The sequence below is a fragment of the Panthera uncia genome, chromosome F2, assembly GCF_023721935.1.
Source record: "Panthera uncia isolate 11264 chromosome F2, Puncia_PCG_1.0, whole genome shotgun sequence".
In the NCBI taxonomy this organism is placed as follows: Eukaryota; Metazoa; Chordata; class Mammalia; order Carnivora; family Felidae; genus Panthera; species Panthera uncia.
In genome coordinates, this window is record NC_064812.1 from 7715475 (window position 1) to 7738240 (window position 22766).

The 22766-nt window shown below is 54.5% G+C and overlaps 1 protein-coding gene across 2 annotated transcripts in view; it reads left to right on the plus strand.

The window, feature by feature from the left end:
* The window catches only part of ZFAT (zinc finger and AT-hook domain containing), a 190622-nt gene extending 168473 nt beyond the window's left edge, over window positions 1–22149 (plus strand). For both annotated transcript variants that reach the window (XM_049633451.1, XM_049633452.1), the window contains one exon: window positions 21217–22149. In XM_049633451.1, the coding sequence (XP_049489408.1) occupies window positions 21217–21456 (240 nt within the window). In that variant the 3' untranslated portion in view covers window positions 21457–22149. The remainder of the gene's footprint in view (window positions 1–21216) is intronic.
* The last annotated feature ends 617 nt before the right edge of the window (window positions 22150–22766 follow it).

Below are 22766 nucleotides of genomic sequence, written 5' to 3' on the forward strand. Positions count from 1 at the left end.
GGCAGGCTTGGTGGGTAGGCTGGGGGTATTGGAAGCAAAGAGCTAAGAAAAAATGGTTTCTTGGGTTGCTTTCTTCTTGTTCTTAAATGAGACATGGAAAAGACTTCGCTCATAATTCAGACCGTTTAAATTTTCAGTTGGACACAGAAACATGTCCTCAACGATTTCCTGTCACATCTTTTTTTCTCAAGTGTCAGCATTAGAAACAGATTCGCGGGGATCGAGTGTCTCGAAGTGTTCAGGAGGACGAGTCCTTACGCGTACCGCACCAGCCGGGCCCGGGGAGACGCTCGAGAGCTTTTAGTGCGACTAATTGTATTTGTGAAGACCAGACAGCTTTCGATAAATAAATTGGTTTCTCCCCACCCCCACCCCCACCCCCCGCCTTTTGTTAACTCTTGATTTAGGGTTTTATGAGGAGGAAATTTATCTTTGATTAATAAAACTGCCTTCAGTAGATGAAGGGTGAGACCTGCCAGCACAGGAAATATTAGCATAAGCATCTCTGAGTCAGTCAGTTACTTAAAGAAAAAACAGATGCACCACCACCACCTCCATGGCTCACGGCTTAAATGCCCCTTTGCTGTTTTTCTGGATCAAAATGTATATTCGAGACTGAAAGCTAACATTTTATGTACTGATGTACAGCATCTGCTTAGCAGACGGCCCATCTGCGGTGCACCCGTCACCGTGTGCGGCATCATGGTTCCCTCGCTCCTCTAGCTGCTGCGACAAATGGCCCCCGAGTGAGTGGCTTCAGACTGCACAGATGTATTACCGAATAATTCTGGAGGTCAGAAGTCTAAAATGGATTTCACTGGGCCAGAATCAAGGCTTCGACAGCTGCGTTCCTCCTGGGAAGGATTCCCTCTCTTGCCTTTTCCAGCATCTAGAGGCCCCGGCATCCCTCACCTGAGGCTCCCTTCCTCCACCTACAGGGCCAGCAAGGGCAGAGCGAGCCTTCTCACACCCCATCGCTCTGGCCTCTGCTTTCTCACCTCGTTGCTTTCGCTCAGTCAGGCCCTCCTGCCTCCGTCTCATAAGGACCCTCGTGATTACATTAGGTCCTCCCAGATAATCCGGGATAATCTCCCTATCTCAAGGCCCTTAACTTAATCACATCTGCAAAGTCCCCTTTGTCCTGCAAGGTAACAGTCTTCAATTCTGGGGATTAGGGCATGGACCTCTTTGAGGTGGGGGTGCGTTAGTCTGTCTACCATGCTGGGTTCTGAGGTTAAGATAGGTCCTGCTCTCAAGAGGCAGATAAACCTGGTGAAGGAAATGATTCACTCTTTTATTCATCAAGCACCCCTGAGCTGCTTCGACCAGCCTGGTGCTGTTCTTGGCTGTTTCAGTGAACAAAACAAACGAATGGTACGCTTGAGCTTGCTTGCTTGCTTTTTTTTTAAATTTATTTATTTTGGGTGGTAATGGAAACACAAGCGGGACAGGGACAGAGAGAGAGAGGAAGAGAGAGAATCCCAGCATGGAGCCCAGCGTGGGGCTCGAACTCCTGAACCCTAAGATCATGACCTGAGCTGAAACCAAGAGTCTGATGCTCAACCGACTGAACCCTGCCCCCCCAGGCACCCCGAGGAGCATACCTCGTAATTGAGGGAGATTGCTAATGTGTACATGTACGATAAATAACATGGTATGCTGGAGGTGAAAGGGGAAGATAGAACCAGCAGAATTCAAGAGGTCTGAAAAATGCAGACCTTAAACAGGCAGCTCTACCCGAGAGTAATGAACGCCTTGGGGATGTCAGCCAGTGCCTCATGGGTGCTGTGTGAGCACCAGGGGCTGCCCACCTTGAACCTGGGTCTGGGATGGGGGCACATGTTGGTCAGAAAGGGCTTCATGGGCGCCATGATGCCCGAAGGGAGTTCTGGATGGTAGCAGGGAGTTGGGTGGGCGCGGGGCTCCAGGCAGAGGAGAGAACAGGAGCTGGTGGTCAGTGCTGGGTGACTGGATGCAGGGGGTGGGGGCAGGCGGGGCCCCACTTCAGTTAAATGATGGGCCCTCTTGCAAGCACCAAGTGGTGACAGAGGAGTCACTGCCCAGAAGGACCTCAGCCTGGTCTCTCCCTTCACTGTCCCTTCCCACTGCTCAAAGGCCAGTGAAGAAAGCCTGAGTCCAGAGAGCCCACAGCTTCCTGTCACTTCTCGGAGCCAGATGTCCTTTCTCCATGGGCTTCTTGACCTGTGTTACCCCTCTTGAAGGCATGTTGGCATTTTTGACAAATCATAGTTTCCAGATTTTTCCATTTAGTCACAGAACCCAAGTAGTGAATCTGCACTGAGCATTCCTGCCATTTGATGATCAGAGGAACCCCTTGTCCTCTCTGATACTGTCACTGACACTGGGCATGGCCTCAGAGCCTGGTCCCCAGGCCAGCACGTGCACCACACCCCTTTCTTCCATGTTTCTGAATAGTAAGGAGACTTTATAATCACTCAGCATTTTCCTTTTAAGAAGGTCAGGATGACTGAACAGGTGGTTTTTATGATATGGGTCTTTTTGAGTTAAAAAAAAAAGCGTGTTGCTTATTACTGTTGAGGGTGACCCCTAGACAGCAGTTGGGGGGGGTGCATTGTGGGGCATCACCCTCTGGGGCTGTGGGGGTATCTGTCTGGGAAAGGACCTCTGAGCTGGAGGTGGAGTGGATATGTATTATTCATCTGTTTGCTTTTAAAATCCAGTAGCCTTTCAGGGTCCATGTGGTATTTGTGGCCTGTCTGGAGCATTTCCCTGTGCCCAGGGACTGACCTGTCACAGGGTTAGTCCAGGCGAGGCTGTCCAGGGGGCATGCACTTTGCCAAGCTCGCTTCTCTGTGACTCAGTTACCATTTCTGCTGAGACTTGATGAAAAAGCACGTTGTATTAGTGTTGTCCCGAGAAACAGAACCAATGGTGTGTGTATGTGTATGTGTGTATGTGGGTGCGTGTGCACGCGTGTATATCTCCATGTATACAGAGACTAATTATAAGGAATTGGCTCACCAGGTATGGAGGCTGACAGGTCCCAAGATGTACTATCTGTAAGTTGGAGCCCCAAGTGCTGACAGTGTAGTTCACCTGCGTCTGAAGGCCGGGGCACCAGGAGAACTGATGTTCCAGTCTGAAAGCCAGGAGGCTCGAAACCCGGGAAGAGCTGGAGTCCAAAGGCAGGGAGAAAACCCAGTGTTCAATCTCCAGGGTAAGCAGGCAGGAGAAATTTTCTCCTTCAAGGAGAGCCAGCCTTTTTGCTGTGTCCAGGCTTTGGCGGATTGGGTGAGGCCCACTCACACTAGGAGGGCAGTCTGCTTTACTTAGTCCTTTACTTTAAATGTTTTTGTTTTTTTTTTCCTTTGCAGATTTTTACTTAAATTCTAGTTAGTGTACCGTGCAGTATTGGTTTCAGGAGTAGAACTCAGTGATTCGTCACTTACATACAACACCCAGTGCTCATCCCAACCAGTGCCCTCCTTAATCCCCATCACCCATCTCGCCCACCCCCCCCACCTCCCTCCATCAACCCTCAGTTTGTTTTCTGTGGTTAAGAGTCTCTCATGGTTTGTTTCCCTCTCTTCTGTTCCTCTCCCCTTTCCCATATGTTCATCTGTTTTGTTTCATAAATTCCACGTATGAGTGAAATCATATGCTAGTTGTTTTTCTCCTACTGACTTATTTCAATTATCGTAATACACTCTAGCTCCATCCACATCGTTGCAAATGGCAAGATTTTATTCTTTTTGATGGCCGAGTAATACTCCGTTGTATGTGTATATCACATCTTCTTTATCCGTTGCCCAGTCTCCATAGTTTGGCCATTGTTGGTAGTGTCGCTATAAACATCAGGGTACATGGACCCCTTCGGATCTGTAGTTTTGTATCCTGTGGGTAAATACCTAATAATGCAGTTGCTGGATTGTAGGGTAGTTCTATTTTTAATTTTTTGAGGAACCGCCATACTGTTCTCCAGAGTGACTGCACTAGTTTGCATTCCCACCAACCGTGCACAAGGGTTCCCCTTTCTCCACATCCTCACCAACACCTGTTGTTCCCTGTGTTGTTAATTTTAGCTATTCTGACAGGTATGAGGTGGTATCTCATTGTGGTTTTGATTTGTATTTGCCTGATGATGAGTGATGTTGAGCATCTTTTCATGTGTCTGTCAGGCATCTGGATGTCTTCTTTGGAAAAGTGTCTATCCATGTCTTATGCCTTATGTCTTATGTCTTATTTCTTCACTGGATTATTTGTTTTTTGGGTGCTGTGTTTGGTAAATCCTTCATAGATTTTGGATACTAACCCTTTATCAGATATGTCATTTGCAAATATCTTCTCCCATTCCATAGGTTGCCTTTAGTTTTGTTGATTGTTTCCTTCACTGTGCAGAAGCTTTTTATCTTGATGAAGTCTCAATAGTTCATTTTTCTTTTTGTTTCCCTTTCCTCCGGCAGAGTGTCTAGTAAGAAGTTGCTGCAGCTGAGGTCAGAGAGGTTGCTGCCTGTGTTCTCCTCTAGATTTTGATGGTTTCCTGTCTCATGTTTCGGTCTTTCATCCATTTTGAATTTATTTTTGTGTATAGTATAAGAAAATGGTCCAGTTTCATTCTTCTGCATGTTGCTGTCCAGTTTTCCCAACACGTTTGTTGAAGAGATTATCTTTTTTTTTTTATTTTTGAGAGAGAGAGAGAGAGAGAGAGAGAGAGAGTGAGTGAGGTGGGGGCAGAGAGAAAGAGAGAGAGGAAGACACAGAATCTGAAGCAGGCTCCAGGCTCCGAGCTGTCAGCACAGAGCCCGACGCAGGGCTCGAACTCACAGACCGTGAGATCATGACCTGAGCCGAAGTTGGATGCCCAACTGACTGAGCCACCCAGGTGCCCCGAAGAGACTGTCTTTTTTCCGTAGGATATTCTTTCCTGATTTGTTGAAGATTAGTTGACCATATAGTTGTGAGTCCTTTACATTAAATGTTAATTTCATCCATAAACACCTTCACACAAACCATCGAGAATAATGTTTGACCAAATATCTGGGCATCCGGTGACCCAGTCAAGTTGACGCATGAAATTAACCATCACACATGTCTATGTGCGTTTCAGAGTGTCAGCCGAAGGTCATTGTTTGCTCCAGGCAGTTATTTAGTGAAATACCCAGTTGTCACAGAAATGACTTTGATTTACAGATTTCAGAGAGGTTTGGCAGCTTCCAGAAAGCATACGTATTTTGGTAGCTGTACACGTCTCTCACAGTTGATATTTCAGTTCAAGGCTCAGGAATGAGCTCCCATCCTGCAGATTCTTGAGGGGGTCACAGTTGAGATGCCAGCAGAACCACACCAGCCCCGGGGTGGGGGGTGGGGGGTCTTCTACTGAACACGAATATTCCACCTCAGTTGGCAGGTCAAGAGCAATTAGATCGTTGTTACTGTACCTCTGCCCGCTGAGTGACTATTTCACCGGTGACTGTGATTAGCAATACTCTGTTGGCAGGGCCCGATCTGTCCACACCGTGCATCTTGCTTACAGCTAAGGAGTCATGCTCCCAGGTCAGGGGTGGTGCACCCACTCGTTATTCCTGGTTCTCTGCAACCCTAGAGTTGCCGCTCTTCTGTTCATGATTTTCCCTGCATGTGCTGGATGCTTCCAAGCTGTCGGCCAGGGCCCCCGCGGCAGGGAGCGGCTGAAAGGAGCGATTAATAAGACGGTCTCTGACCTGCAGGCACCCTGCCTACTTCCCTCATGCAGACCCTCGGCTGGCACGGTGCAGAATTATGCTGCCACCTTCTTGTTCAGAATCCCAAATGCTCTTACCACATGCTTTCACTGCTGATTTGAAAAACAAACAAACAAAAGCAGAAATCCCATATTTGCCCAAAGCAACCCATCTTCTGCCAGCTGCTTTCCCACGCCCTTTGCCATCTTTTGGCGGGTCACCTGTGGTGGATGGAGCCGGAGGGTGAAGTTGACGTGTCAGTCTGGGGGAGAGGGGCGTGCGGAGCCCCCCTGGGCTCAGTGTGCAGCGCTTAGTCCGAGAGGCAGTTTTGGTAGCAGTTGGGGGGTAAGACGTGTTGGTTGCCAGCCATCGCTAGAATTGTTGCTTGTTGTTTGCAGTTCATTATTTTTGCAAGGAAATGCAGTCCATGTCTATGGCTGACCACGTATACCATTTGCCTGCTTGCGAGAAAGTGCAGGTGCAGCCTGTCCTGTTTTTAATTGAAGGCCCTGAGTCATCCAGTCTCCTGATGCCCTTTTGTGCTGTCTGTGTGTCCAAGGGCATCTGGTAGGAGACGCTGTTCTGCAGAAGGTGCTTCTCAAGTGCAGCCGTGGCTGGGAGAAGCCTCGCGCCCTGCGATCCTGCTGGAAGGAGAGCTCAGAGTTGGCCGCCTCCTCTGGGGGTGGATGTTGAGCGTTTCATGATACTTGTGGCAAAATAAGGGGGACAGGGATCTGGAAGGTGACTTGTGTGAGGCTTCAAAATCTGTTTTCAGTGTTCTTTTAAAACAGTCACTGCATTCTATTAATATGATTGTTCAACTGCACGGCAAGAGACCTGGCGGCAGAATCGCATTGGCACGGAGACTCTTGCAATCCTTAAGAGGTCAGAGAAGATCCTGGCCATCTGCGTTGTCATAAAGCTGGACCGAGTCGAGATCTGTCCCCTTATCCTGCCCACAAAAGGGACCAGGAGAAGCCCTTCCTGTTTTGTTATCCACTTAAGTTCAAATAACTGGTGAGTTGATGGACTTTTCTTGTTCCCGCAGGAGGTACTTTTTAACTCATGCGGTGAGCAGACCTGTCCCTGACTTCCAGCACCACCCACAGGGTGGCAATAACAGGAGCGCCTCTCACGCTTCCTCTCTGTTCTCCTCTCCCCTCCGGGACCCCCTTTGTCTTCAGAGCACTTGCCTGAGTACAGGAGACATCACAATTGCAGCGTTTCCTCCTTTTACACCACGATAAAACACTGGCGTCTTCAGTTCTGTTGTTTATTCTCCTTTGCCATTGTGGTGGTTTTGCCATGGTTGTGGTTCGTCTTTCCAGAAGATTAGGAAAAGGCATACGTGACTTTAAAAGAGCTGATAGTATGTGCAGCTGCTCGCGTGTTCTATTCCTCCTCGCGTGGTGGGAATGTCCTGTGTGTTCCGTGCCTCCTGGTTTTGTAGGGTAATTACAGTCAAGATGGACCCCAGTACCTTTGGAAGGGCCCACGCAGGGGAGTCATGGGTCTTTTGCAGGCGACCGAATGCATTGCATGTTGCAGGGGCCGAGGGCATATGTGTGACTGCTTCCTAACTCTTGGCGGGGGCTGGTGGGGGAGGGTCTAACACCGGCCTCTCTGTTAGGGCCCTGATGGATGCCTGCAATCCAGATAGACATCTCCTTTTATTCCCAGTCCTTTTGAGCTTTATAGAAGCAAGAAGTGTCACCGATGACTTTCTTTGTTTTCCCCTTATCATATCCCGTACTATGAGAACCGGTTGGTTGTCAGCTACACGTCTTGGGTAGTGAGGTTTGGCTCTCGCCTAAAGAACTTTATGGTACCATTTATTTGATCCTGGGGCCCTGCCAGTTTTAATTCTGTCAGGCTCCTAATTATACACACAGGTAGCCTCTTCCAATGCTTTTGGACTTAACGTTCCTTCTAGAATGTTGCTCTACCGCTGCTGCAGGGCGACCTTCACGATGTCGATCCAGATTCAAAACATTCATTCAGGGTCTTGGCAGTGGGTTATGCTCCCTTGTCACCTAATGCCAACTCCTGTCCTTTGTGAGCCTTCCTTAGTGCTCCCTTAGCCCTGTGAATCTTTATCTTTGTTTTAAATAAAACCTCCTTCAGAGACCTCGGTGTCTGCTGTGATTTCGGGAGGATGACTTGAAGAATTGCATCCTTGTTCCCACCTCTCTTATTACTTGCTGAGCTCCTTTATCCCCTGGCAGTGATGGAAAATTCCACTTCTTTGCGAGATTTTAAAGTAAAAATAAGTGCCATGATCTCTCTGTGGCCATGTGGGAAATTGTCTGAAAAAATAGAGGATAAAGGTTTCCCGATCTCATTCCGGCCCTCTTGTTCATATAAAGCATCTTTCACTAGCCTGGGGATGTCAGTCTGTTGAACTTTTCTTCTCTTTTCTCTTCCTTTTCCCTGAGCCCTGATTTTCCTACTGTTGGGCCCCCGGAAGCTGTGGCTTGGCTGGTACTGTTTGCAGAATCCCACTTTGAGTTTCAGTATTGTTGGGTTTTCTCACTGCTCCTGGGGGCCTGTTTCCTGATCCACAGCCTGGGCTGGGGCAGGTGGGTTTCATCGGCCTCCTCCCATCTCTGCAGCTCGCCCCGCAACAGCCCTGATAGGAGGGAGCCACAGCCGTGGGCCCCATCTGAAGGATATGTGCTCTTGGCCTTCCTTGAGTTTGCCCCGGGACAGGGCTGCGGCCAGCAGGTTCCACTTTGCATCCCCCCCCGCCGGCCCCGGGAGCAGTCACCTCCGTCCTGCTCTGAGGAGTTCCCCTAACCCAGCACTGGGGACTCCACGGCCCTCCCTCCCCATCCCCGTTAGCTTCCCTAGCCGTGAATGCCCACTCTCCACTCCAGTGCTCAGCCCGAAACCAGGGGGTCCCCACGTGTGATTGTCAGCACGTCTCCCCTTGCTGTGGCATCTGCCCCCACAACACACCTCACGTGTCCCTGTGTCCAACAGCCACCCGCTCCATCTAGGCAGCTGCTACTCCAGACGTGGTCTCTGGACCAGTGGCATCAGTCTCAGGGAGCTTGTTAGAAGCTCAGAGTGTCTGGCTGCACCCCAGACCCCCCAAGTCAGGCGGCACGTAGCACCATCCCTGGTCCCCACTGATTTGTGTGCGTGGCCGAGTCTGAGAAGCTCTGCTCTAAACTGTTGGTCTCCCCACCCTGGTTTACAGACCTTCTCTTCACTGAGACCTTCCCTCCTACTGCTCTAAGGATTCCAGCACCCCTCACTTAAAACCCTCCGGTAACTTAGAAAGTGTTCAGTAAACTGGGAATAGGACCTCCCCACAGCAGTCTGGCACCCCTGCCTCCCTCTGCCCCCGTGCTTATAGTGCGTCTGCCCGCTGGGCGACCTGCTGATCCTCTTTTCGCACCTTCGCGCCCTCTGCCCAGAACGGTCACTCATCACCAGCCTTTATGGGGCTCACTTCCTGTCGTGCGGGGTCAGCTGCAGGGCCACGCTCTCTGTCAAGCCCGCTCTCGAGCTCTCCGGACCACGTTGGACCTTCTCCGGAACCCGTGGATGGGATGAGCAGTCCTCCTTGGGCTGTGTCATTAGGTGGTGCAGTTGACCTTGACATCGGAAGAGTAGCCAGGTTGGGCCGTGTCTAGTCCATGAGCCCTTGAAAGCAGAGAACTTCCTCACCTGGTGGCAGACATCGGCGAGATGAGAAGCAGAAGCATTTGTGTCTTCGGCCACTTCGCTTGTGGTCATCTCTTGGGCAGAAATCGGAAGCGAGCCCAGTCACCGAACCCAGATGAGAAGTGGAGCACCCCTTTGTTACCGTCAGGCAGGCTGGCCGCACCGTGCAGGCCTCTGGGCAGAGTAGAGGCCTGGAGGCTTTGGGGGCCTTCTTGCTTCCGGGTCCACGCCCACCCCTGCTATTTGTAACTGCAAGGAAGTGGCCATCCCGCTCTGCCCACAGCGGCCGTGGGAAGCGGGAGGGCTGGGGGAAACGGCTTCCTGGGGGCAGACGCTCGCAGAGGAAGCCCAGCCTGTGGGCTTGTCAGGGACCGTCACCTGCATCTGTGGGCAGAACGGGGGCCTCCTCCCCAGTCAGGACAGTAGGAAGGGGTAGGACACGGGCTGAGTCAAAGCTCTCCTGTCCTCCGGCAGCAGAGGAAATGGGAGGAGGTGGGATGGGGGTGTGCCCCTCTCACGACCATCCTTGGGCCCTTGTCACAGACCACACCCTAGTGTGCCTGGACTCACCTCTGCCTTCCCCATCAAATGGGGGCTCGCTGAGAGTGGGGTTTGCTCTCCTTCTTCTGTGGGGTCTCCAGCTCTTAGCTTGGGGCCTGCCGTGTTTGGAGGCTTCCCTCGTGCCCGGCATCAGGAATCGAGGATCGGATGGCACGCATCTGAGCCAGGCGGGCTCGGGCTCCCTTCACCGTGGGCTGCAGCTGCCGTGGGTGCCCGGCCCGGGGAGCTGCAGGCCTCCCTAGACACACAGCACGGTCACCCCAGGCCATGTCGAGTAGGTGGAGAAGGAGCCCGTGGCACAGCCGGGAAGGAAGCAAGTGCCTAAAAGGGAGTCAGCCTATGTGGGCTTGAACTCACATCCGTCACCTAACGGTATGTGACCCGGAACAAAGCACTTCTCTTTGTTTTTTTGTTTGTTTGTTTTGTATTTTAGAAAGAGAGAGTGAGCAAGTAGGGGAGGGGCAGACAGAGAGGGAGAGAGAGAATCCCAAGCAGGCTCCACACTCAGCCCGGAGCCCAGAGCAGGATTTGATCCCTCAACCCTGGGATCATGATGTGAGCTGAGATCAAGAATCGGACCCTCAATCGACTGAGCCACCCAGGCACCCCAAGCACTTTTCCTCTTTGAACTTGTTTTCTTATCTGTAAAATGGGACAGTAATAGAACCTACTTTGTGGGGCTTACGTACAGATTACGTGATTATGCAAATGAAGCAGCTAGCAGTGCCTGGCTTGTGATTAAGTCCTCAATAAATCTTAGCTCCTGCCATAGGAGTGACATAGCTCCTTGTCCCCTTTCTGTGCCTGTAGAATTCAGCCATAGCAGTTTCTGCTTCTGGAAGTTTCTGTTCAGCAAACAGGTACTAACACAGCTATCCAGGGCCTGTGCTTGGCATTAGGAGTCCCAGGGTTTCATAGGAGAGTTTGTTGCTTGGTCCAGACAGATAAACGGGTAGTTGCATCGTGTAGATTAACATCGAGTCTGTCAGGTCAGCACTGAGAAAGGCCGGGAGCTGCAAGGATGGTCACTTGGGGTGATTTTGAGAAAAGTCCACGAGGGTGGAGGACTTCTCTCCTGAGCAGCGTGCCGAGGAAAATGTTCTCAGAGTGCAGCACGGGGGCTTCGGTGAGAAGAATGACCCTGAGAGCTGCCGTCTGTGGACGGGTTCCCAGGTGGGGGTGAGGCTTGTAGGGAGAAGCATGTCTCCCGTGCGAGGTGCCCTACGGGGCTGCACAGCCCCCCCGCCAGCACCTGGCACTAAACAGAAGTTCAGTACCTGTGTGCTTAAAGGCCAAGGAAGTAAAGCATTATGCACAATAAACTTGTCTAAATAGCAAAAGATATTCCTAGGCAGTAAGAAGCTGTTTCCAGCTTCTTTCTGTTTCCAGACTCCTTCCTCCTTCCCTGTCACGGTGCATGTGCTCTGGTTCTGTTTGAGTTCAGCTTTAAAATGTCTCCTGAATAATTCTGTTCAGATGGGTATCGAGCACCCTGCCATGTGGGCACGGTCTACAAGGGGGACATGGCGGGGCAGTGGGGTCGGGGCATCAGATACCTGCCCTTGGAGGGGAGGGCACCTGCTGGCGGTCATGAGCGCCACGTGTGACCACCTGCCCTGCACCAGCCCCGTCATCACTCCTCACATGTGCGTAGAGAGACCACTCTGTCCACCCCATTTTACCACAGTTTCCAAGACAAGGATTCTTTTTTCCTCAGTTGATTGTTGAGACCACACTGAGCTGCTCTTGGACTCTTGAGAAATTCGAGACACATCAGATGTCTTAGCCCTTTTTGCTGCCCGAGCATCTGTCTCTAACCCCCCTCCACCGGCTGAGTGAATTTGGCCCACACGCAAACCTTCTTATCCTTGTTCTGTGATGGACGCAGGGCCAGTAGGGGGGCGTCTTTCTGTTTCCAGACGTCTCTCACAGCGAAGGGAGTTGGCCCCTCCCTTCTGCGCAGACTGGCCCTCGGGACCCTGTGGACAAGTCTGCTCCATGCAGGAGGGCTCCCCAGGCCCTGGGGTCTAGGAACCAGGCCGCCGTGTTGACCGGCCAGACCCCACAGCACCCCCAAGCGCCGGGACTTGATTGGGGATGGCGGCGACCGCCTGTAGTGAGCAGTCTTTACAGCCTGGGCTTTGGACTGTTTATAGGATCAATATTTTCAGAAAAGAAAGAGTATCTACTGTCTATTTACAACCAAGAGAAAAGTAGGGCGGAGGGGAGGCATTATGCAGTCTCCCCAGGAAGGATGAGTCACGGCCTTGCTCACTTGCTGGGCGTTTTGTCCTTTTTGAAAGGCTTTAAATCTTCATTGATACACGGAATGGTTTCTCCCTGCCTGTGAATATCTTTTGATGTTTCTACAAGTTTCTTGCTCATAATATCCTTATTTCGGTCCTGCATATACATACATATTTCTAGAGTTGGAAATTTACGGTGCTTTTTTAACCAACCACATTCATTTATACCTCTTCTTTCCTCTATAAATTTGGTATGGTATTTACCATCCTCCCTTTGTTTCCGACGTTTACAGCACCACACCTAATCGACGGCAAACGTGCTCGCTTGCTAACCTTGGGACATGGGTCTGCCAGCCCCACCTGTAAGCTCTCGCTCGGTTATACGTTCAGCAGTGGGTGAAACCCTAATTACTGGGAAAAATGAGGCTCCTTTCTCAGAGCTTAAACATACACAGGGGACTGTTTCACCTACAAGAACAGACTGCGGTGTTATCACTCTTGTTGTTTGGTTGTATTGGGATCATTCCTGTTGTTTGCTTGTATTTGGATCTCTATCTGCAGCCCTCTCTTACCCTGCCGTGAAATCTGTGAATTCCTGCGGCAGAAGGGACCCTGGAAAGGTGTTCGCAGTCTGGGTATCCCACAGTGTTCAGGACCAGGACCCTGTCCTTCAGGAAACCTCCTGCCCTGCCCCCAGGGGTCCAGGATGAGTGCCCCGCCTGCCTCCTTCCCCTAAACAGAGCGCAAACCCGCGGGTACCAGCCCTGGCTCTGTACTGAAAGGTCTCCTTTAATGCCACACAATGTGGCCTAAAGCACAGGGGCTACGGAGAGCGCCCTTGGTGACCTCATGCATTTGGAGACACAGGCTTCTAAGGGGCCTCTGCCGTGGTCGCAGGTGACTCCTCCCCATGACTGGCACCATCTGACTGTGGCACCTGCACGGTCTCAGCTCTGCTGTCTTTGGTGGGTTCTGAGCAAGGGTAGCACATTTCTTAAAAGTTCTCCTCTGCATTCATTTTTCTCAGTGATTCATCCAAGAAGGAGGGACTCACTGTTTACTGTCTGCCAGGCGTGATGGGGGTCAGTGCTGGGCATGCTAGCTCAGGGCGCGGGGGGCTCCCGGGATGACAGGGCATAGACCCGATTCTCAAAGGAAAGGAGGTGGGGTGGGTGTTCAGGCAAGCAGAGCAGCAAGGACAGGAGTTCAGGGGCAGGAGAGAACACGTGTGTGGTCAGGGTGCAGAGCCGAGCATGGGGGAGGCAGGGACCGGGGCGGGAACATCCTTGTCCCTCCCACTGGGGGGCTGGGCTTCATCCGCAAGGCTACGACAAGCCACCCAGTAGTAGACGGAGGCAGTTAGAGGGACTGTAGGCCTTGGAGGGTCTCACCTGGCTTTGCCTTCCAGAATCCCCTGTTACTGGCTGTGGGATCTCAATAGCATGAGGTCAGGAGTGTGGAAACACTCTGTAAACTGGCGGGGGGGGTGGGGTGGAGGGGCTGCCCGCTAGGTCACGGGGCGAAGGGACGGTGGTACAAGGAAGCAGGTGGTGTCGGAAGATGCAGACTGAGGAGGTATGAAAAGGAAGGTGAGGAAGGACAGAGAGATGTGGTGCAGCGTGAGTTTAGGCACCTCTGTGTGGCCAGCCTTTCTGCACCCGTGCCCATGCTCGTGTGCACGTGCCCACACATCCACACACACACACACTGCTCACACTCATACATACACATGTGCTTGTACATGCATGCACAGATGTAGCATACCAACGCCCACATGCTCACGTACACACATACACACACGCACACGCACACACACACACACACACACACACACACGACACACCTCCAGTTTGCCTCCTTGTGGCAGTCCCGCTGTTGTTCTAGGTTCTTCGTGTCTCCCGTGCCTGGCCTCATTCCGCCTGCCCATCACGGGCGATCATTCCATTCTGTGAGTCGATGCTCTGGACGGTGGCTCTGCCCTCCCGATGGCGTCTGAGTCCTGTCTGCCTCCCCTGCACCACCGTGGGCCGGTGGTGAGGCCGGCTCTCGGCCGGTCCTGAGAATGACCGCGGCACCAACAGGAGGAGAGTGGGTGGGGCTCCCCCGTTCATTTCCTGGCCTGCAGCCCTGGGGGTCTCCCTTTCAAGGGCTGTGCCCCCGGAGACTCAGTGTGGTAAATAGGAGCTTGGTTCAGCATATGGGGAAGTGGATGGAGGTGTGAAGGAGGCCTGAAGCCATCTCCCTGCAGCGGCAGAGGTGACCGAGGGCTTTCTTCCCCCTGAAAACGTGAAGGAAGATCCCTGTCATGGAGACATTCTGACCAGAATCTCCCACGTGAAGGTGTTTAGTGTTTTCCCCACACCCGCCGGGGGCAGTAGGCTTGTGGGACAGCGATGGCATGTGGGCCGCCCCCTGATGGAGGTGCTTTGGTGCGATTTTCATTCCAAAGGGTTATGAAGCGAATAGACCCTAAAGCAATGCCATCCCGACAGGTATGGTTCTGGCCTCTTTTCACTCTAGGGCCAACAGAGGTTTTAAACCTACCTTTGGTTACTCATCGTTTATTTCTGAGCTTGGAGCCAAGTTTAAATAAGGCGCTAGATTTTGACGGAGCCCGACTGTTGCCTGGAAATTCCGGTGCCCGCCAGGACTGAAATTGCAGAGGTCTGATTGAGCTTCTGAGGGGTTTTGTGGACTGGAGCCCCTCCGCACGAGCTCATGGCCGACTCGGGCACCAGGAAGTTATCCATGCTGTTCTGAAAGCTCTGGGTGGGAGGCGTGATGCACGCGTGTTGTGTATTATAATCCGCCAGCCGTGTTTAGAAATGGTGTGTTTAAATACCCAGCTAGTAACAGCTTTCCCTTTTTTCTCGCTGCTGCTTCTGTGGGATTCAGCCGTGAGACACAGCTCTTTCTTTCCTTCATTGGCCTTTGTTTGTCATATGATGTCCTTGAAAGTCTCTGGGCTGTTCTGGTGTCCCGGGGGCGTTGTGGTCGGTGCGGTGCATGGCACAGGAAGGCCTGTGCTGGGCATGTGTTCCAGGGCACGGAAGGCTGTGCACAGAGGTGAAGTGCTGTTCCGGGGCAGGCTTCCCCACGGGACACCGCTTTCCCGGACGCCTTCCCGTCTGACAAGACAGCCGCCTCCACGTACTTCTCCTGGCCAGTGTCAGGGATTCCTGAGGACAAGGTGTCCTTGCCGTCACTGTCCCCCAGGGGCGTTCTTGGGAGCATCTATGTCTGAGGCATGGGGACACTCTGACAGAGGAGCCCGTCGGTATGTTCTTTTCAAAGCGGAAATGGAGCTGTGAAGACGGATGATGCCAGGGTTGGATGTGGGAGGCCAACAGGAGAACCAGGAAGAGGGGCGGTCCCGTGCCGTGGGTGAGGAGCCCCAATCATCTGTCTGCCCGTCAAAGGCGTGGCAGCCCGGGGGCTGCTGTGTGGCCCGGACCGAAGTATCTCCTGGCCTGGCGTCCAAGCGCGTGGGTGTGGGAGGGGGCAGAGCGCGGGGGCAGAGCCCTGAGGGAGAGCTCTCCGCCTCCCTTGAGCCCCACGCTTCTCTGGAGCAGGGCACTGAATCCTCGAAGGGTGTTGTGACGACCGGCCGCTACGGCAGAAACAAAATCCTTCCCGCGGCATCCGCACGTGCCCCTCCCCTCCCTCCGCACAGACTGCTGGGACCGCCCTTGGCGGTGAGAGGCAGCCGAATCCGGGAGCCGCAGAGCTGTGTTCATGTGTGTCCTCACTCTGTTACGTGTCTGCTGTGTTCACCCGTGGCCCGGGCCCCAGGCTAGACGGGCCGACCGTGTTCTCCCAGGAACCAGCCCTGCGTCGTGGCCGGTGTGAGGCCACCTTGTGCAGGCTGGAGATTTTTCAGACCAAGAGTCAGAAGACCTGGGCAGCTTCCTTCCTCTCTGAGCCTGCCCCTCTCCCGTAAAATAAGGGGTGGACATTCAGGACTTTCGGAGCCAAAGCGGATCCCTGTGTGGACAGTTTGCCTCTGAGCCTCCCTGTGGTCTGGGAGGGCTCCCGTCAGACAGACCCCAGGGCCAGCAGTGGCCTGGCCTGGGGGGTGGTGGCAGCTCCAAGCTGTTCCCTCTGTGATGGCTTCCAGGTTCTACCCCCGGATAGTTCTGTAGGTGGCACCGGCGCCCCCCGTGTGTCCGCTCAGACCGTGGCGCCGGGCTGGGACACAGGAGCCCGTCCCTGCTCTCCAGAAGCTGCAGGCACATCGGGGAGATCTGTGCAGGATGGGCTGTGATACAGAGCCGGGTGAGGGCTCTGCACAGGCTCCGTATGGAGCGTGTGAGCGCAGGGAACCCCTCTTCCTTGAGGGCTCCCCCAGCGGGGGCCGCTTCTCGAACGTTGGGAATGAGAACGGACAACCTGCCCAGAAAGGTTTTTACAGAGAAAAGCAGACGGGGGACCAGGAGCAAGGGGAGCACTAGGGCAGGCAGGGGGGTAGGGAGAAAGCGAGACAGTGGGGCAGCTGGGCTGCTGGCCCGCCCCATCCCCATCAGCGCTTGCCCTCGAGCGGACCAGGGGGGCTGGCGGCCACAGAAGCGCTGGGCCTCGGCAGGAAGACCGTCCTTGGCAGAAGTAGAACCCAGCAGACAGCCAGCTGGTGTAGATCCTAGAGCTGCAGAACTCGGAGCCTGACTTAGTGAGTAATTTGTACAGTCCCGTGGGTTAAGGTTTTCTATTAAGCTATCTCTGCTGCTAATAATTTAGCTGGAAGATATGTTAGATACGGAATTGGGGAAACCCATCTCAGGGGATAATGACATTGTGAAGCCATATTATGTCTACCGTGGGGAACAATTTTAAGCCTGCGCTAATAGTTGAAGCTACGAGAGATGATTCTGAATGGAGGAAATGGTTGAGGGCTTTACGGGCAGCTGTAAAGCCTTTGGGTTGTGGAAGGTAATCATGTAACCTGATTGATCGGTGACACGGAATCCCATTAGTCGCTGTCACACCACACCAGCTGAGGAGGGTCTCTGGCCGGGGGGGGGGGGGGGGGTCACCCAGACCGAGGTCCAGCTCTTGCTGCCTTCCAGCTGTTTGACCCCCGGTGAGTCACTGGGCTACTGAAGATTTCATTCAGAAAGGCCCCAGCACGAGGCACTGTGCGTCCAGGGCCGGCCAGCTGGACGCCGGGCCCCATGGGACGCGGAAGGTCCACGGTTTGCACGAACATGAAACGTGGGGCGTGGAGGGCGGAGAGGGGCTCCCTCCGCTGTGTTCCGTTCCCGGATCAGCTGTAGGTCAACGACAGCTGGCCTGGCAGGGCCCCTGGCTCACAAAGGCTCCTGAAAACATTAACACTGTCCTGCAGCAGGCCCAGGCAGGCTTCGGGAACCGTGGCCGTCGTGAGTTAGGTTTCGGGACTCGGTAAGGTGATGGAGCAGCGGCACGCGGACCCTCTTATGCCTGTGCCCCCCCCCCCCCCCCAGAAGGACGCTCTTTGCAGGACTCCTGCAAAAGTCACATTTGCCTTCGTCGCCATCTCTCTCCCTGGTGAATTAAGCCCGAAAGCCCGTGTTGGGAAGGTGTACTGTGTGCTCTCAGCATTAGCAGTGGATGGAGTGAATGGTGATTGTGTCGCACAAAACCCTGGAGCTGAAAACTGAAGACACAAAACAGAAACAGAAAGGGAAAAGGGTTGTCTTTGGACAGACTTCATCCTTCGAGAAGGCGATACAAACAAATGCACGTATACATGTAAAGGGACAGTGAGACAAGTGTAACACTCAGGGAGTCTTGACCTCTCACGTTAGGCAAGTTTTGATTGGTGGGGTTTCATAGATGGGGTGATGCTGGCCCTTCTTGGAAAACCGTTCGTGTCTTCCTTTGTAAAACGAAGTCTTAGTCCCTCATCTGAGGGAAGCCCTTCCGGACCTGACTGTGAACCTCGCTGCCGCTCCTTCCCAGTGCTCTCTCCGTCCTGTGACTTTGGCACGTTGGACAGATGCCCCCGGAGGGCCTCCCACGAGCAGATGGCCCCGTGGCCTGCAGCTCAGGGTGGGGCCCGGCGCCTCTGGCTCAACCGGGAGCAGAGCCTCGATGCAGAGAGGGGTCCAGAGCAGAGGCCGAGGACGGGGAGCCTGGAGTGTGCGAGAGGGCTCAGAACAGAGCCCAGGTGAGGCTGTGGAAGCAGCAAAGAGGGTGTCCCAGTGAGTAAAGCTGAGGTCGGCTCAGCAATGTGAGATGGTGCAGAGCCTTCTGGAAAGGGGAAGACAGAACTCTGCCTGGTGGGTCTGCTGGTTGGGAGATGCTCACTAGCCCCTCTCTGTCTGCGAAGCCTTTTGCCGCCACCGCGGACAGCACCACCCTCCACGACGCAGCCCCCGGGCCCCCACGCGACAGTAATAAGCACTTGGTTTACCGTTATTCCAAGCGCGGCGGCCTCACTTGGTCTCTGCCTGTCTTCCTCCCCATGTCTGTGGGCAGAGGCCATGTCTGGGTCATCCCGGGACCTCCCCCTCCTCCTGGGCTGGCTCCAGAGAACCCCACTATCATGGACACGGGAGGCTGTGGCCTACGCGGGGGCAGGGTTCCCGTGTCCACGGCACTGGTTGCGGCCCTCGTCAGTACGGGGCCGTCGTGGTGTCCGTGTCATTCACAGGGACAGGCGTTTTTAGCCAGTGGAAACTCGCTGTTGTGACTGCCTCGCGTCTCCCGTGCCCAGGAGTGTGTGTGTCTCAGAGCTCGTGTGCTGGTTGATCTCAACATTTTTATCGCATCATCCGTTTACCTGAGGTGCAGCAGGCTTACTTGGCACGTGGAAGGTCCCAGGCCCTCAGCACGGATCACCCCGCCCCTGCACCTCTTCCTTTGTGTAGAATTTCCTGACAGTTAAGGGGAAAAAAAGCATTTGTTGTTCCCCTCCTTTCCCCAGCCTTCTGCCAGGCACTCTCTTTCAGTGTGAAATAAATCAATATTTGCTTCTAAAGTCTGGGTGCACAGTACATTTTCCCATTTAAATGAAATGGAAGCAAACATAAAAGAAAAAAAAAAAAAGAAAAGGTCGTGATTCACTGTAGAAAAACAAATCAGGCTAAATGTGTTAAGAGTTTCCACTCAGGATAGGTCTCTGCTTCTGGTGAATTCTTCCAGTCCACATTAGCAGTTCCTCCTGATCGTAGCTTCATGTGGTGCCCTCCCCAGAAAGGCCTTCCCGTTCCTCTAAGTGCAACCTAATCCCCCTGTTGACACAGCCCTACCTGCTCACAGGGTACAGTACTGTCACAGGGCCGGAGGGGGACCCCTGGAAGCCACTTGGGTCAGTCCCAGGGGAGCATGGAGTCGTGGTTGTTGCAGACGGACGGGCAGGGAGAAGGTGGCTTCTCTAGACACCAGCTGGGAGAGGAGTCAGGTGCCATGACTGGGAGCTCCCGGAGGCCACCTGAGCGCACCCGCCTTTCCCCTCAGTCCCTGGGGTCACTGCTCCTTCTACCCGCCCTGCCTGGCATCCCTCCCCGCTTCTCCTCCAGAGATGTTCCCTGGCCACCGGCCCCTCCCACCCCCCAGGCACTGCCGGGCCCCTCGGCCCCTGCGTCTGCCCCGCTGGACTGTGGTTTTCCACCGCGCCTGTCACGGCCTCTGGTACCTGGTGGGGCATCACTCAGCAAATACGTACTCGTGTGTGCCAATCATCCAGCTTGGCCCTGGGGGAGAGCTGTGCCTGGACTCCGCAGCCCCTGCCCGCACGGAGCGCAGCGTGGTCTGGTGGGGTGTGGGAAGAGGACAGGTTTGGAGGAGGGGAGGAAGTCACAAGTGACGGACAGGCCACAGTACCTTTCAGGCAGCTGGTGTTTACGAAAGTCATGTCCGACGAATACTGCGGGTGCCGGAAGGGCCGTGGTGTGGTTAAACACCCACTTCGCGTGTAGAATGTCTTTTATCTTTCCTCCAGCCCCCTGAAGTGGGCATTAGTCCCCCGTTCACAGATGAGAAAACTGAGGGTTGTAGGGTAGGTGTGTGGCCTCACAGCTAATCGTGGCGAGCAGCCGTTCGAGCCCTGCTTAGCGCAGGACCAAGGGCCGTGTTGACCAAGGGACTCCTTTGGCCTTGCCGTTCGGACCCCAGCCCCTGCCTCACATCCCTGCACACATCTGAGGACTCTGATTCCCTTAGAGAGCAATCCCATGCCCTCCTTCTCTTCTAACCCTTCCGTTATTTTTGCGGCCTCAGGCTCCCAGCTCCTCCTAAACCTTCCCCATGTTCTTTCGATGACTTTTCTCCCCGAGATCAAAGACGGTTGTTATTTAAAGCAGGCCAGAGCCCGCGGGGTCAGGGACGCTGGGCATCAGCACTACCGGAATTGGCTCTGTCTGGAACCCGCCTGCTTGGAGCTCTGGACAGTGGCCTGGCTGTACAATTCAGGTGCCCTCCACTGACAGATGTCCCCACAGACTCTCCTGCCCAGCCCCGGGGGGCGGGGGCTCCCTCCACCGGCCACGTCCCGCAGATAGCTAAGGCATTGGTGTTGGTGGGCTGCATCTGGGGGGAATCAGTCTTGCAGGAACATCTCCTTTTTCCCAGTGCGAGACTGATCTGCAATACAGGGGCTGGGCTCCCACAGTGTGTGGAAAGCCAGAAAACCCGGGATAAACCTAAGCCCCTTTCTCAGCTCCAAATGGCCCAGCTTTGAATTTCCAGGAGCCGCCCACCCAACCCTCGACACGGTTGCAGTACATAATCTGTGCGCTGCCCTCCAACCCGCACACCCTTGGCCACCCCCGCGCCCCTGGGAGGCAGCTTGGCGTCAAGAGAAGAGCCTGGACTTTGGGTGTCAGCTCGGGCTCCGCCACCTGCCGCTGCTGGGGCCTCTGGCCGTGTCGCTCTGCGGCGTGGAGCCTCCCTCTCTTCGTCCATAAAGCAGGGACGGGAGCACGCGCAGGGCCCCGTGTGCGGTGGGTCGAGCTCCCGGAACCTACCAGACGCTCCGTCAGCAGTAGTTGTGATTCTGTTGTCGTGGCTCGACCCAGAAGCAGGACCCGTGTGACCTTTCTCTTGCCCTCACACAGGTCACGGACGAGGAGCCCAGCTCCAACCACACGGTCATGATCCAGGAGACCCTCCAGCAGGCCTCCGTGGAGCTGGCTGAGGAGCACCACCTCGTGGTGTCCTCTGACGACGTGGAGGGCATCGAGACGGTGACCGTCTACACTCAGGGCGGGGAGGCCTCGGAGTTCATCGTCTACGTGCAGGAGGCCGTGCAGCCCGTGGAGGAGCAGGCGGTGGGGCCGCAGGCCCAGGAGCTCTAGGGGACACGCGGCGGCGGCTGGACGCCACGGGGCGGGCCTGCCAGGCTCTCCGCGGGACGGCACCCTTGGTGGCTCTCTCCTCCACGGTCCCCACCCAGGCGGTCAGATGGGGCTCCCCTCGTCCCCCTTTGGGGGGGCAAGGCGACCGGCATCACCAGCAATACAGGACCCCCCGTTCCCAGCACAAACACACACACCCCTCCCTCTGTGTCCTCTGCTTCCGGAAAGACTAGGCATCGACTTTCCACACAGCCCACGCCGCATCGCCCCTTTGCTTCGGGATTCATGCAGGGACCCAGTGCCCGTCAGTGTCTGCCCCGAATCACACCCCCAACTCCCTGACCCCGTGCAGGTGCCCAGCCTTCCTCTGGGACTGCTCTGTGGCCTGAATGATGGGAGGGAGCCAGCCGGCACGGAGAAAGTGACCTTCTGGTTTGGAATCCCCTCCCGGGGAAAAGATGGGAGGGGATCCTGGCTTTATCCGCAAGGTCCTACTCCCCCACGTCCCCAAGTGTCGAGGGCACTTGTTACTGCTTGCGGGAACCACGGTTGAGGACCTCTTGTTCCCGCGACAGGCGGGGTCTTAGCTTACGTCTTAGAATCCTGCTTTTTTTAAAAAAAAAATGCACTTTTTACTATTCACCTCCCGTTCTATGAGATGTGGTGGGTAGAATAAAAACATTCTCGGCCTGAGCACTCCAGTGTCTCCATTAGCGTGGATGGTCTGTGTCTCCCCCTCTTGTGAATCAGAGTCTTAGGTTTGGGCCCCACCCGGAACCACCCCATCCGAGGTCCAGAGCCCTCAGCTCATAGATGAGGGTGCCCCCCCTCCCTCTAAAACATTTTTAAGTTTGCTTTGGGGCCACGGCTGGAGGTGAACGGTCTTGCCTTTTATTTCCCGGGGCCTGGCCCTTGGTTTGCTGCCTCTGAGACGCTGCCCGCCCCTCCTTTCCACCTTATGCTCGGGAGGGGCGACCAATGGACCAAAGGCGTCATGGCACGCTGCTCTTGGAGGTGCAGGCCGGGAGCCGTGATAAATCCCTTCTTGAGCCTCTGCCCTGTGCACAGCATGGTAGGGGCATCGGGGTGAGTCCTCCGGCGGCCTGCCCCGTCCTGGGTCTCTCGACGTCATCACCCACCCTCCAGTTCACAGAGGTCAGCATGTGTTTCCTCTGAGAACCCTTCAAATGAAGTCTTCGGCGTATATAAACGGATGCACCGACACAAAGCGGTAGTTGCTCTGGTTGAAGACGGCGGAGTTCACCGCCCCGCGCACTGGGCCCTCCGTGGGTCATCCCACCCCGGCAAGG